At 47.7% G+C, this 12651-nt stretch overlaps 1 protein-coding gene across 1 annotated transcript in view; it reads left to right on the top strand.

The window, feature by feature from the left end:
• Positions 1–9547, top strand: part of OC90 (otoconin 90) — a 35055-nt gene extending 25508 nt beyond the window's left edge. Inside the window, exons 11-14 of the mRNA XM_006155531.1 lie at positions 2093–2209; positions 3180–3351; positions 6251–6357; positions 9249–9547. Coding sequence (XP_006155593.1) covers positions 2093–2209; positions 3180–3351; positions 6251–6357; positions 9249–9547 — 695 coding nt within the window. The remainder of the gene's footprint in view (positions 1–2092; positions 2210–3179; positions 3352–6250; positions 6358–9248) is intronic.
• The last annotated feature ends 3104 nt before the right edge of the window (positions 9548–12651 follow it).

Genomic DNA, 12651 nt, shown 5'->3' on the forward strand with positions numbered 1-12651 from the left:
GTCGCTGGACTCCCATGTAGTTGACTGTGGTTCGCATCCCAGACCCGGTGGCTTAAAACTCACGCCGGGCACGTGTGCATGCAAGCCCAAGATCCCGAGAGGATAATGGAGGAGAAGGGATTGCGGCATGGCCATCCGCCCTGAGGGGTGATTTCTCGCTTTCTGTCTCTCTGTCTCTGTCTGTCTGTCTGGCGAGTGCGCGCGCCCTATAGCAAAAACCTCTCCAAAAAAAAAAAAAATTGTAGAGAAAAAAATGGTTTTGTACATGGGATGAAACAATATAAATTAAAAACTTACAAATACAAAACAAAAGCCTTTGAAGGATCCTGTTTCCCGGTCAGTGACTACCCTTGCACAAAGAAAAGCAGGGAATAGAGAGAGAGGGCGGTCTATTTCTCTATACTACACTGCAGAGAAAAGTCAAAATCAAGACTAGAGAGGTGAAAAGAATAGCACTTGGAGTGGTGAATCAAAAACTATGGTTTTGAGCAACCTCTCCTACAATGCAACCGAAGAAACGCTTCAGGAAGTATTTGAGAAGGCAACTTTTATCAAAGTGCCTCAGAGCCAAAATGGCAAATCTAAAGGATATGCATTTAGAATTTGCTTCATTTGAAGACGCTAAAGAAGCTTTAAATTCCTGTAATAAAAGGGATATTGAAGGCAGAGCAATCAGGCTGGAGCTACAAGGACCCAGGGAATCACCTAACGCAAGAAGTCAGCCCTCTAAAACTGTTGGTCAAAGGTCTGTCTGAGGATACCACAGAAGAAGCATTAAAGGAGTCTTTTGACGGCTCTATTCATGCAAAAGAAGCATTCTTAATGTAATCTTAAAAGCAGAAAAATAAAGATTTAGAGAGAATAAGTTATAGACCTCATATGGGGCTGAGCTAACTTCAAACTCAAATCTCTTGAACACTAAACTCTGTTCTTTCCACTCTGTTACACTGATTGGTGAGTTTTCAGCAGTTGAGCACATGGCAGAAAGAAACTGGCTAATTGGTTAACTGGTTTACTGGCTTGTATTTGTGGGATTAGAGAACTGAGTAGGATGCCAAATCTAGGAAGCTGAATTACATCAGGGCTTTAGTCCCACAAAAACTGAAGTGTTGAGCAAGAGGAAGTAGAAGATTTGGGGATTTGGGGCAAAATTTGCAGTTCACTAGGCACAAAGACACCCAGGCCTTACCCAGCACTCTGGGAACTGAGCCTGGGACGGTAGGTTGGAGGTGGTGAGCCTACTTGTTCTCCCTGGACTAGACTGGACAGGAGTGTGGCCTGTGGATTGGAGCCTTTGCTTCCTCCAGCTAAGAGGGAAGGTGGGACTGACTGCATTCAGAGACTGTACTGGCATGACTGCAAGAGCTGAGATGTCAGGGAGGCCAGGCCAGGTCAGGGGCAGCCTCAGGGAGGCCCTTGCACTTCATTCTGAATATAATGAAAGCTCTTATAGTGTCCAAGGAAGGACATAGAGGGGGCTGGAGTGGGGTTCCACTCCCATATTATTGTGTACCATGAGCTGGCTTAATTTCTCCTTCATTCTCTTTCGCTGAGATGTCAGGGAGGCCAGGCCAGGTCAGGGGCAGCCTCAGGGAGGCCCTTGCACTTCATTCTGAATATAATGAAAGCTCTTATAGTGTCCAAGGAAGGACATAGAGGGGGCTGGAGTGGGGTTCCACTCCCATATTATTGTGTACCATGAGCTGGCTTAATTTCTCCTTCATTCTATTTCCCTCTTCACTTGCCATGAGCACCATGACAGGACTTCTTGTAGCAGAGTGATCCTAGACATGACACGGACATGAATCTAGGAGGCTGTGGCAGTTTTTGTCCATGAGATGTCATCCAGACAGTCTAGCATAGGTTCCTGTCAGTGTTGATGTCATCACAGAAAATTCGGAAGTGCTCATATAGGCTTCATAGATCCCCAAGAACCTGCCTGCCTGTCTGCAAACTCAGTTTGAAAAACACCCTCCTGATATGTTGGTGTTCTGAGATATCTCTCTGCATTTGACCTTGACCATAATGTCCATCTGCAAATCTCTCCTTGAGCCACTTTTTCAATCTGAGCCTTAAAGTTGTACATTTTCAGGATCAGCAGAAATTGTTGCCACAGCTAAAGGTGTAACGCTTGTTCCTGCTGGTGTGAAATCTGTGGGGTTGGTGGTATCATCCACTGGAAATGGTCCTCAGGAGACAACTGGAAAGGGTGAGCAGAGGCAGACAGCCAAAAATCATCTACCTCTCCTATCTCAGGATCCTTTACTAGGTCATTTACAGAGCATCTTGAGCCATGTTACTACATGGGGACCTTCTCTTGCTGGTGTGGCTGGAAGGTAGCACCAACCTTACCTCAGAGCATGTGGAGGCTCAGAGGGGATGTGACTTACTTGTAGCCACTGCTGCTGTGAGGCTGTACCTGGGAGGGAAATCCCAGTCTTTGGAGCCCCTGACCTGGTGCTTTCACCCCACTTATTGTCCCAGAAAGAAAGAGCTTAGCATCATCTGCACCATGGCTTACTGGAAAGAATGAATCACTTGGTTTTAATAACTCTCTCCTTCTCTCTCCTCCCCTAGTACCTTATCAACATCCCTGCTGCTGCAAGGAGCCAGAGCCATTTAGACACAGAGGAGAACATGGTCACTATCTGGGCCAGCCCTCCATGGTGGTCAATGCAGAGCTACAGAGAAAGCAGTGTTTGAAAGCTATAGGCAGAGCAGGAGGCCCTAAAGGGGGGGTGGGAGGAGGGAGAACAGAGAGACAGAGGCCAAGAAAAAAAATCCAAAGGCTTGGAGAGACAAGCCTAGCCAGGTGTGCTAACCTGTTGTGACCAGGAAGCCCAAGAGGGCAGCCAGGGCTCCCCTCCGCCCCTCTCCCCAGCCCTGCCTCCAGCATGCTAGGGCTCTGCTCAGCAATAAACATGGCTCGAAGAACATCTTTGGCCCTGGCACATCCCTACTCCTTAAGGACACTTAAAAAAAAGTCTGATAGAGGTTTAGAAACCTGGGGATGATAACACATCCCAGACAGGGGGACAAGCCTTGACAAAGTCTTCCCAGAAAAATAGCTATCCAAGGTGTAGGACATGGGATTTCCTCATACAGCCTAGAACGTGGCCCTCCTTCTGAGAAGGCTGCCCTGACTTTCCCTGTGCTTGACCACCACTGTTCCCAATCAGCCTGTGACAGATTGACCTTCCTGCATGTGGGAAGTGAGAACAACACCCAGGTGATGCCACAACTTGGAGAGATGCTCTTTTGCCTGACATCCTGGTGCCCAGAAGAGTTTGAATTGTATGGCTGTTACTGTGGGCAAGATGGGAGAGGCGAGCCAAAGGACACCCTGGACAGGTATGGATGGCCCTGTAATTGGCCTTCGCTTTAGGCTTTATGAAGAGCTGGTTGCCATCATTGCGTCACTCAGGGTGGCTCATCATTCTAGGCCCATTTTCATGATGAGGAGCTTAGGGTCAGAGGCTGAAAGGTCTGAGATCACTCAGCCTAGAAGGCTTTTGTGTCAAAATACTTCAGACATCTCTTGTCTGCTCATCACTCAATGACCAGCATGTGAAATTCCGTCTCCACTCGGTTTCCCCTGCAAAAGGCCGCATTAAAATTAGCTTCTCAATAACTTTTAACTGTTACTGCTAAATTTTATTCAACCCCTACAGGAAGAATTCTCACTGACCTTTTGCATTCATATTGCAATTTATTCACTTGTTTGTATATGAATACCACCCACATTGCTCGAGCTTTTGCTGTGTGCCAAGCGCTGTGCTTAGAGGGAAGAGGCAAGAAAAATGATTAAACTATGCAAAGCACAACAAAACCAACTGCTCATCCCCAGTAGGAGTCATCTCAGTGACAGAGATGGGAATTAAGCAAAAACCCACCCGATATGATAAATACAGTAGGAAAAACAGAGGAAACCATGGAGGACTTAACCTGAATTTGAGGAATATCCTAAAAGCAGAAATGATAAAGTTTAAAGACTGACTGCACGTAGGGACTGCCCCTGTTCCCAGCCAGGTGGGAGGTCTGCATTCAAAAGACAGGTGCCCTTCTTGAGTGGTGTGGTTGGCAAAGCAAAACCGACAACTATAGATGAAACCAAAATACAGGGAAACACAAGCTTACTGTGATTCCCACAAAAGGTGCAGCAATGTGGCAGCATGGAACATGTCAGTCACAGTTCAGATGCCGGCTGGACCTGTGTCACTCACCTGGCCAGCTCCAGTCTCTGTGGCATGTCATCTGGTCCTGCTGTCCAACCCCCACAATCTTTCAGTGAAGGAAACCAGGGGCTTTGCTCCACAGGCTACTGCTAACACTTCACTCCCATCAGGCGATGCTACAATTTCTTTGCAGCAAAGTTTATGCCAACACGTCTACACTACAAGCCTCAACAAGATGCCCTGTGTTCTCTAGGAGAACAACTGAATAGCGTCAGGGTTCCTGAGTCTGTCATACACAATGAAAAAAAAGCAAAAGATAAGAATCTAGCCAGTAGCATCCCTGTGTTCTGTTGAGCCTAATGGGAAAAAAAGTGAGGATGATTTTACATTTTTTTCTTATATACATTTAATCGCTGATATCATACAGCATGCAAAATGAATTTTCCCAGAATGCCTAATATTAAAAACAATGGTAAGTGCTGTTGATGCTGTGGTGAAAAGGGGACTGTATGTTCTACACTGTTAGTAGGAATGTAAGTTAGTACAGCCACTATGGAGAACGGTATAGAGAGTCCTCAAAATTCTACAAATAGAACTACCATGTGATCTTGCAGATCCGCCCCTGGGTAAATACTCGAGGGATAGGAGTATGCTCACGCAGGAAAGCACTTGCACATCATGTTTATCCCAGCATCGTTCACAATGGCTAAGACATGGAACCAACCCGAACGTCTACGAACAGATGCATGGGTTGAAAAAGTGGGGATCATTTTGAAATGATTCCTTGGTCACTATTTCACAAAAATATGAGACTTACTCAGGAAGGAAAGTAAGCTACAACGTGGCTTCCCTGATAGCCACAGGAAGAAACTGAAATGCTAAAAGTCCTAGGAAGGAAGCTAGACTAAGGAAGAATTAGTCCATTGATACCATCTTCTACAAGGATGTGTACTTTCAGTTGTCCATGTATAGCGTACATATGGGCAAGTTAAGTCATCTCCAAGAGGATTTTGGTCCTCGGTAACTGACTCACTCACAGACTGCAGACTGTAACTGTCATATTAACCATCCACCTTCTCCACCTTGATAAAGGCACACTCCAGACAGCCGGCTCTGTTGTCAGAGCAGCTCAGCGGGGCAGACACCGCCCTCAGTCACTGGCTAACACGAGCCTGTGAGGGGCGTTGTTCCTGTGGGTGCTGGCATCATGGGAGAGGACAGCTGCCGTCACAAAGCCACAGGGGTCTCTGACGGATCCCTGCTTGGGTTGTGGTTGCCAAAATGAAGCGAGAGTTACTGAAAGACAGGGGAGAGCTCAAGCAGGAGCATGTGGAAGTGAGTATAGTTCCCTGTTGGCTGGAGCCGTCACAAGTTCCCTAAGGATGTCCATCCAGCCAGAGGGACATTGGAGCTTGTGCGTTCGTATCAGGCCAGATGGGTGGGTGTGAAAGGCAAGATGCTGCTTCATTCCCATGTGTTTATTGAGGCCCTGCTCTGTGCCGGCCACCTTTTCTAGATGCTCAGGGTAGTTACTCTCCTCTCTCTTAGGCTAGGGACAAAGAGGGTGCCTATGGACAAGGGACGAACTCTGTGATATAAAAGGTTGGAGTGAGGTCACTGCTAGCTCACAGGGTACCTTCGTCTAAACTAAGAAAAAAAAAGTGCCCTTGAAGGCTTTTTTATTTCCATTTGTTAAAAGGTGGTTGTACTAAATATTGAAATGAGTCCGAGTCATATTTGCCATCAAGGGTCATAAGAAAAATACAAAAACCAAATTTTAAATAATGGCCCATATGCTTGATTGACGCTGCTTTAGATATGAAGAATTTGTGCAGTATACAACCTGAGCAATGGTACACGACGGCCCTTGGTCTGTGTGAGTCAGCCCTAAGTGTGCTGCAGAGAGGCGTGGGCTTCCCTCCCTGCATCAGGGAATGCGGGAGGAGCCAGTCTTGAGGGAGTCCCTGGGGCACTGGGGCATCAGGGCATCAGGGAGTTCTTTGTAGTGAAGGCTTCTGCTTGGTCTTAGGTGCATCAGGCAGTTCTTTGTAGTGAAGGCTTCTGCTTGGTCTTAGGTGCTGTTTGTCCCATCACTGCTGCCTGGAGCAGATGAGAAGACTGGGCTGCCTGCTCGAGGGGTTTCCTCGGTCACCAGTGGTGTGCATGGGTCGGACACCCAAGTGTAAGTGCTGCTGATCTGCGCAGTGGGTTTTGTGCCATTCAGGTCTGCACTGTGACCACAGTTCACGTATAATGTGATGCCACGCTCCCCTTAGCTTCCAGGCACGTGGTGTACACCCATCCCACTGAAGGGGAGACTCAAGCTTGAGGGGCTGAGTCAGCCGTGTAAAAGCCACAAGTCATTCCAGGAAGACCGGGAATAATTGCCTGGTGAGCACATGCATGTGCTGTTCCAAGCTCTTGCTGTGAACTCACAGAGCTGACCCTTGCGACGATCCTGTGAAGCAGCACTGCTGTTCTGCCCACTGTGCCGAGGAAGCAGTGGAGGCCCGAGATCACACAGACAGAAGCAAGGGGCAGAACTGAGATTTGAGTTGTAAAATAGTGCTGCCTCAGAACTGTGCCAACGCATCACTATGCTAGTGGGTTTCAGTGTGTTGTTTTTTTTTTTTTTCTTTTCCAAAGAAGTAGAACCCTTTTCCCAAGTGAGATCTTCTGAAGAATCCTATAAAGAGGGGGAGCAGCCCTAGCCACGGGCAAAGTGGACTTGCAACTGCACTCCTCCACTGCAGAAGCAGGAAGCTCCTCCGTGGCCATTCAGAGCCTTGAGTGGGGACCAGGGAAACTGCCATCCCATGAGCATCAGCCTGACAGCAAATTGAGCCTTGCTTACAAACTGGCTCTGTGTCCCCTGGCTCCATTTCCTCATCCACTTCAGAAGATGCATCTGCTATGCTTTGCCATGGGAGACACATCCCACGGCATTTCACAGGGCCCTGCCAGGGTTAGTTCCCACCCTCGTTAGTGTCTGGAGAAGCTCACTGGCTGGGCCCCCATCTTCCTTCCTGCCTCTATGTCCCTCAGCATAGCACATGGCCTCCAGGTCATCTTGCCCAGCTCTCATGTCCCTGGAGCCATGTGGTTATGTGCTGCTCATGCCTTCAGTTACCCACTTCTCCAAAGAGCCTTCCTGGGAGCCAGGAAATCAATGAACCAGCATGATCCTTCCTTCAAATCCTGCACACCCTGGAGAGAAAAATCGACGGGCAAGTGACTATTCTAATCGCATGTAATATGTGCTTGCCAGCAACACAGGTGTCTTGGGAGGTGAGCAAGGGGAGTCGAGTCCTCAGTGTGGCAGATCAGCCAAGAGAACTGGGCAGAAGTCAGAGGAGACGATGACATGAGCTCTGTCGAAAGATTCCCAGATGGCCCTGTTGGATGTGGATGTTTGAAGCAAGGGGAAAAGAGAAAAATCATGGCATTTTGAGAACAGCTGGCAGTTGAGGGAAAACATGTGATTCTATATTGCTGGAACGGAAAGTGGGGTAGGGACTGGCTACAGTGCCAGATGAGGCTGGGGAGTGATCATGACCCCAAAGCATTCCAGGCTCCATTTCCTACCACCCAGCAGAGGAGGCATCTTCCTTGTGCTTTGCAGTTTACTGTGAAATGCAAGAGGTGCAAGGCTGTCAGGTTTGCATTCTGTCCTACAGGGGATGAGGAGCAGGGGGTGGCCTGAGAGCCCATGGTGGCAGGACCACATCCGTGCTGGGGGCATCTGATGCAATCATGCCATGAGGGCACCTGCCCAGTGGAAGTCTCCTGTTTCTCCAACATCACAGACTCCAGGAATGCTGCCTCTGCAGTTTGAGCTCCTGCAGAGCTTCAGAGAGCCAGTCCTGACCATCTGTGAGCTCTGATCATGGCGTCCTGGCCAGACACCGGGTGTTGGTTAATGAGAAATGAGGGCATCCAGAGCCTGGTCTGAGATCCTAAGGGCAAGTGGAAGACAGCTGATCTGGGGAACAAACTGTGTCCTCCACTCTTCCCTTGCACCTTGCTTGTTTTCTCCTTCCTCTTCCTGTTTCCTACACTGAAATGCAACCAGTATGTCTAGGGCAGACGTGGGGATCAGTTAGGGTGAGTGTGGCTCTCAGAAAAAGTGATTCATGAACACTTCAAGGTAGGATTGCATGGAGCAAAAACAGCCCAGACCTCCAGCTTCACCAGAAAGCACGAACAGCGAAGATACTATCTGCAGCAAACTTGTCTGCGTCTAGCCTCCTCAAGCACGTGACATTTGAGTCAAACCACCACTACTACATGCAGCTTCCATGGTAAACGAAGAGGGAAGGTTGCCAGATCTAGCAAACAAAAATATATGCATCCCAATTTTGAATTTCAGATAAACACAAATAAATTTTTAGTCCAAGTATGTCCTAAACAAACATACCAGGGTCATCAGAAAAGTCGTGATGTAGTTTTCTGTTTTCCTATGCAAACACTCGTCATGACTTCTCCAATGGCCCAATACTTTCAGACATACTATCCAAAATTCAAATGTGATTGGTCATCCCATAATTTATCTGTCAATATCAAAACAAGGTTAACAAAAGTTCCCATTTGACAAATGGCAAATTGCCGGTTCAGAGAAGTAAGAAGTAACATTTCAGTCCAACAGATACGGGCGGAGCACTGACTTGGGAAGTGTCTGTGGAGTGCTGGGGTAGGGGTAGGGGCTTGCCATGTAGGCTCTGCAGCAGGAGGGACAAGTGAGCACATTGTGACCATACAGGGTGATGAATGCAGGACCTGCCACGATCAAAAGGACCGAAGGGTGGGGTTCAATGGGAACCCACAGGAAACACCCTTCACTTAGCCTGGGGGCTTGGGGGTGCTGTCTGGGGGTGCCAAGCCGATCGTGGTAGACAAGGGTAACTTAACCAGGAGGAGAGAGTTGGAATGTTACCAGCAGACTGCATGTGACACAGAAAGGGGACATGAAAGATGGCAGTGAAGGACAAGGGCTGGGGGGCGGTCAGGTGGCCATGGAGGCCTTCATGAGCCACTTACAAGTTCTCACCTGTGCCACTCTGCTCTTGTCTCCAGGTGTGGGGCAGAGCCTGTGCGAGAAGCTGCTATGCACCTGTGACCAGACAGCAGCTGAGTGCATGGCCTCTGCCTTCTTCAACCGAAGTCTCAAGTCACCTGGCAGACGGGCGTGCGAGGGCCAGCAGGTGCTATGCGAGGACAGCCTGCAGGGGGGGCCCTCGGCCTTGTCCCTCAGCTCCAGCTCCGAGGAGAACAGTGAGGAGGCCACACCCCTCACGGAGGGCCTGAGAAGAACCAGAAGGTTTCTGGGGAAGTCACTGGGTCCCTCAGTGACCCAGCCACTCCAGGGGAGATAGATTCCCAGAGAAACAACAAGCACACCCTGGAGTTCTGCCCCTCTTCTCGCCTAACCCTCTTGGTTCTCAGTGTCCTCTCTGTCCACAGGAGTCTCAGCAGAGGCTCAGAGGGACCAGAGCTGCGAGGCCCCTGTCCACATGTGCTGTGATGTTTCTCAGCTCATACGCAAAGTGCCTGTAGGGAGATGGAGGTGTATAATGAAAGCCCAATAAATATCCTGATCAACACATTTTGTTTGCTTTGATTTTTTAAAAGAGGTTTTTGTCTTAGGGCACATGCACTGGTGAGAGAGAGAGAGAGAGAGAGAGAGAGAGAGGAACAAAGACAGTGAGAGGGAAAGTGAATAATCACTCCCTGGGGGTATGACCACACTGGAACCCCTTCCCCTCTTTTCTCCTCCTGGGATCTTGGGCGCAGATGAAAATGCACCCAGCTTGATTTTTAAGTCACTGGATCTGGGACTTGAACCACGGTTAACCATGTGGGAGTCCGGCAGTGGAACTGCTATGCCATCTGCTGGTCACTTGTTAGTTTGATTTTAAAAAAATGTTATAGATAATGGCACACAAATAGATTGTAATGAGATGACAGCGATGGTGGAGTAAAAAAATATCTCAACTCCCTAATCACTGAAATCTTTTTCTTTTATTAAAAAGATAGGAGGAAGTATATTTAATTGCTTTTACTAGATCACCTATGGATCATCAATCACTCACCGGTCTGTCAAGGACTGAGATGACTGCTCTTTCTGGTATATGCCCCCAAAACTCACCTGCCACCCTAGTTTTAAGAGAGTGGCCATGCATCACAGCAAACACCACGGAGCATCACTGGTCACTGTCTTGAGTTCTAGACAAGTTTTAACAACTTATTTATTTCCTACATGATTAAAAGAGACAGAGACAGAGAGAACTCCAACAAGATCTCCACCCCGGCATACTCTGGGAGGTCTCTGGATGAGAGCCAGGATCCCTCCCATGTGAGATCACTTCAGAGAGCAAAGTTTTGCCACGGTGCTACCATCTGGCTCCTAGACTTGATTGCTTTAAGAAACAGGGTTTATCCCCATGGCTGGACATTTGGAGAATGCAAATATCTACTCTGACACGGGCAGTTTAATATTATGGCGATTGTGAAAAACTGGAATTCTCCCTACCTGCCAGTAGTTATTGATTCTATGTTCCAGGCAAAAGGCAATGTGCTACCAGAACCCCGTTCGCATTTTACACATGCGCGAGAGAGAGAGAGAGAGAGAGAGAGAGAGAGGAACAAAGACAGTGAGAGGGAAAGTGAATAATCACTCCCTGGGGGTATGACCACACTGGAACCCCTTCCCCTCTTTTCTCCTCCTGGGATCTTGGGCGCAGATGAAAATGCACCCAGCTTGATTTTTAAGTCACTGGATCTGGGACTTGAACCACGGTTAACCATGTGGGAGTCCGGCAGTGGAACTGCTATGCCATCTGCTGGTCACTTGTTAGTTTGATTTTAAAAAAATGTTATAGATAATGGCACACAAATAGATTGTAATGAGATGACAGCGATGGTGGAGTAAAAAAATATCTCAACTCCCTAATCACTGAAATCTTTTTCTTTTATTAAAAAGATAGGAGGAAGTATATTTAATTGCTTTTACTAGATCACCTATGGATCATCAATCACTCACCGGTCTGTCAAGGACTGAGATGACTGCTCTTTCTGGTATATGCCCCCAAAACTCACCTGCCACCCTAGTTTTAAGAGAGTGGCCATGCATCACAGCAAACACCACGGAGCATCACTGGTCACTGTCTTGAGTTCTAGACAAGTTTTAACAACTTATTTATTTCCTACATGATTAAAAGAGACAGAGACAGAGAGAACTCCAACAAGATCTCCACCCCGGCATACTCTGGGAGGTCTCTGGATGAGAGCCAGGATCCCTCCCATGTGAGATCACTTCAGAGAGCAAAGTTTTGCCACGGTGCTACCATCTGGCTCCTAGACTTGATTGCTTTAAGAAACAGGGTTTATCCCCATGGCTGGACATTTGGAGAATGCAAATATCTACTCTGACACAGGCAGTTTAATATTATGGCGATTGTGAAAAACTGGAATTCTCCCTACCTGCCAGTAGTTATTGATTCTATGTTCCAGGCAAAAGGCAATGTGCTACCAGAACCCCGTTCGCATTTTATGGGGACACTTTTTGATTCACATCACATCTGTGTTTCTCAAGTCCTGTAAATCATGTGTTTTATAGTAAAACAATATTGAGTTCCTGCCTGCTCCAGGGAAGCTGAACTTCTAGAGTTCAGTGCTTGCCAACTTTTCAGTGCAAGAAAATATTCTAAAGTCGGCAACACTTTTAAAGTCCTAGTGCCAAGCCCTGCTTTCCTTCCCTCCTTCTAGGGAAACCACGTGATGGGCATCTTTTTTTTTTTTTTTGAGAGATTTTTGCTATAGGGCACGTGCGCTTGCCAGACAGACAAACAGACAGAAAGCAAGAAATCACCCCCCAGGGGGGATGGTCACACCGCAATCCCTTCTCCTCCATTCTCCTCCTGGGATCTTGGGCACGCATGCACACGCACCCGGTGTGAGTTTTAAGCCACCGGGTCCGGGATGCGAATTGCGGTCGACTACGTGGGAGTCCAGTGACATAGCCGTTACGCTAACTGCTGGTCCCCCCCCTTCTTTTTTTTGGGTGATGGGCATCTTTTGATAAATTCACATTTTCAACAATGTGACCTTTATTAAAAGCCTAGGTTTGGGTTCTTCCAAAATTAGACTCTTAGATAAAGACTTGAGGACAAGTTGTTTATTTAGGAGGAAAAAAAAAAAAAAAACACTGTGAGAAGGGTGAAGTAAGACAGAAACGGAAAGTCAGCCAATAAGCAATGCATCATCATGCCATTCCCAGTGCGGAAGAGCTGGGAGCCAGGGCAGGATGTGCATGTCAGGGTCATCTCATCCAAGAGAAAAGGGAAGTGAAAGTAGAGAGAGAGCAAGGTCAATTTCCATCAGTCACTGCTCCAGGAGAGGGCGGCATTTCCTTCCGGTCTACTGCACAACAGAAGGCAAAGAAATCCAGGTTCTAGCAGCTGGCAGCCAGCAGGCACTA

The sequence above is a fragment of the Tupaia chinensis genome, unplaced genomic scaffold (genome assembly GCF_000334495.1).
Source record: "Tupaia chinensis unplaced genomic scaffold, TupChi_1.0 Scaffold000459_1, whole genome shotgun sequence".
NCBI lineage: Eukaryota > Metazoa > Chordata > Mammalia > Scandentia > Tupaiidae > Tupaia > Tupaia belangeri.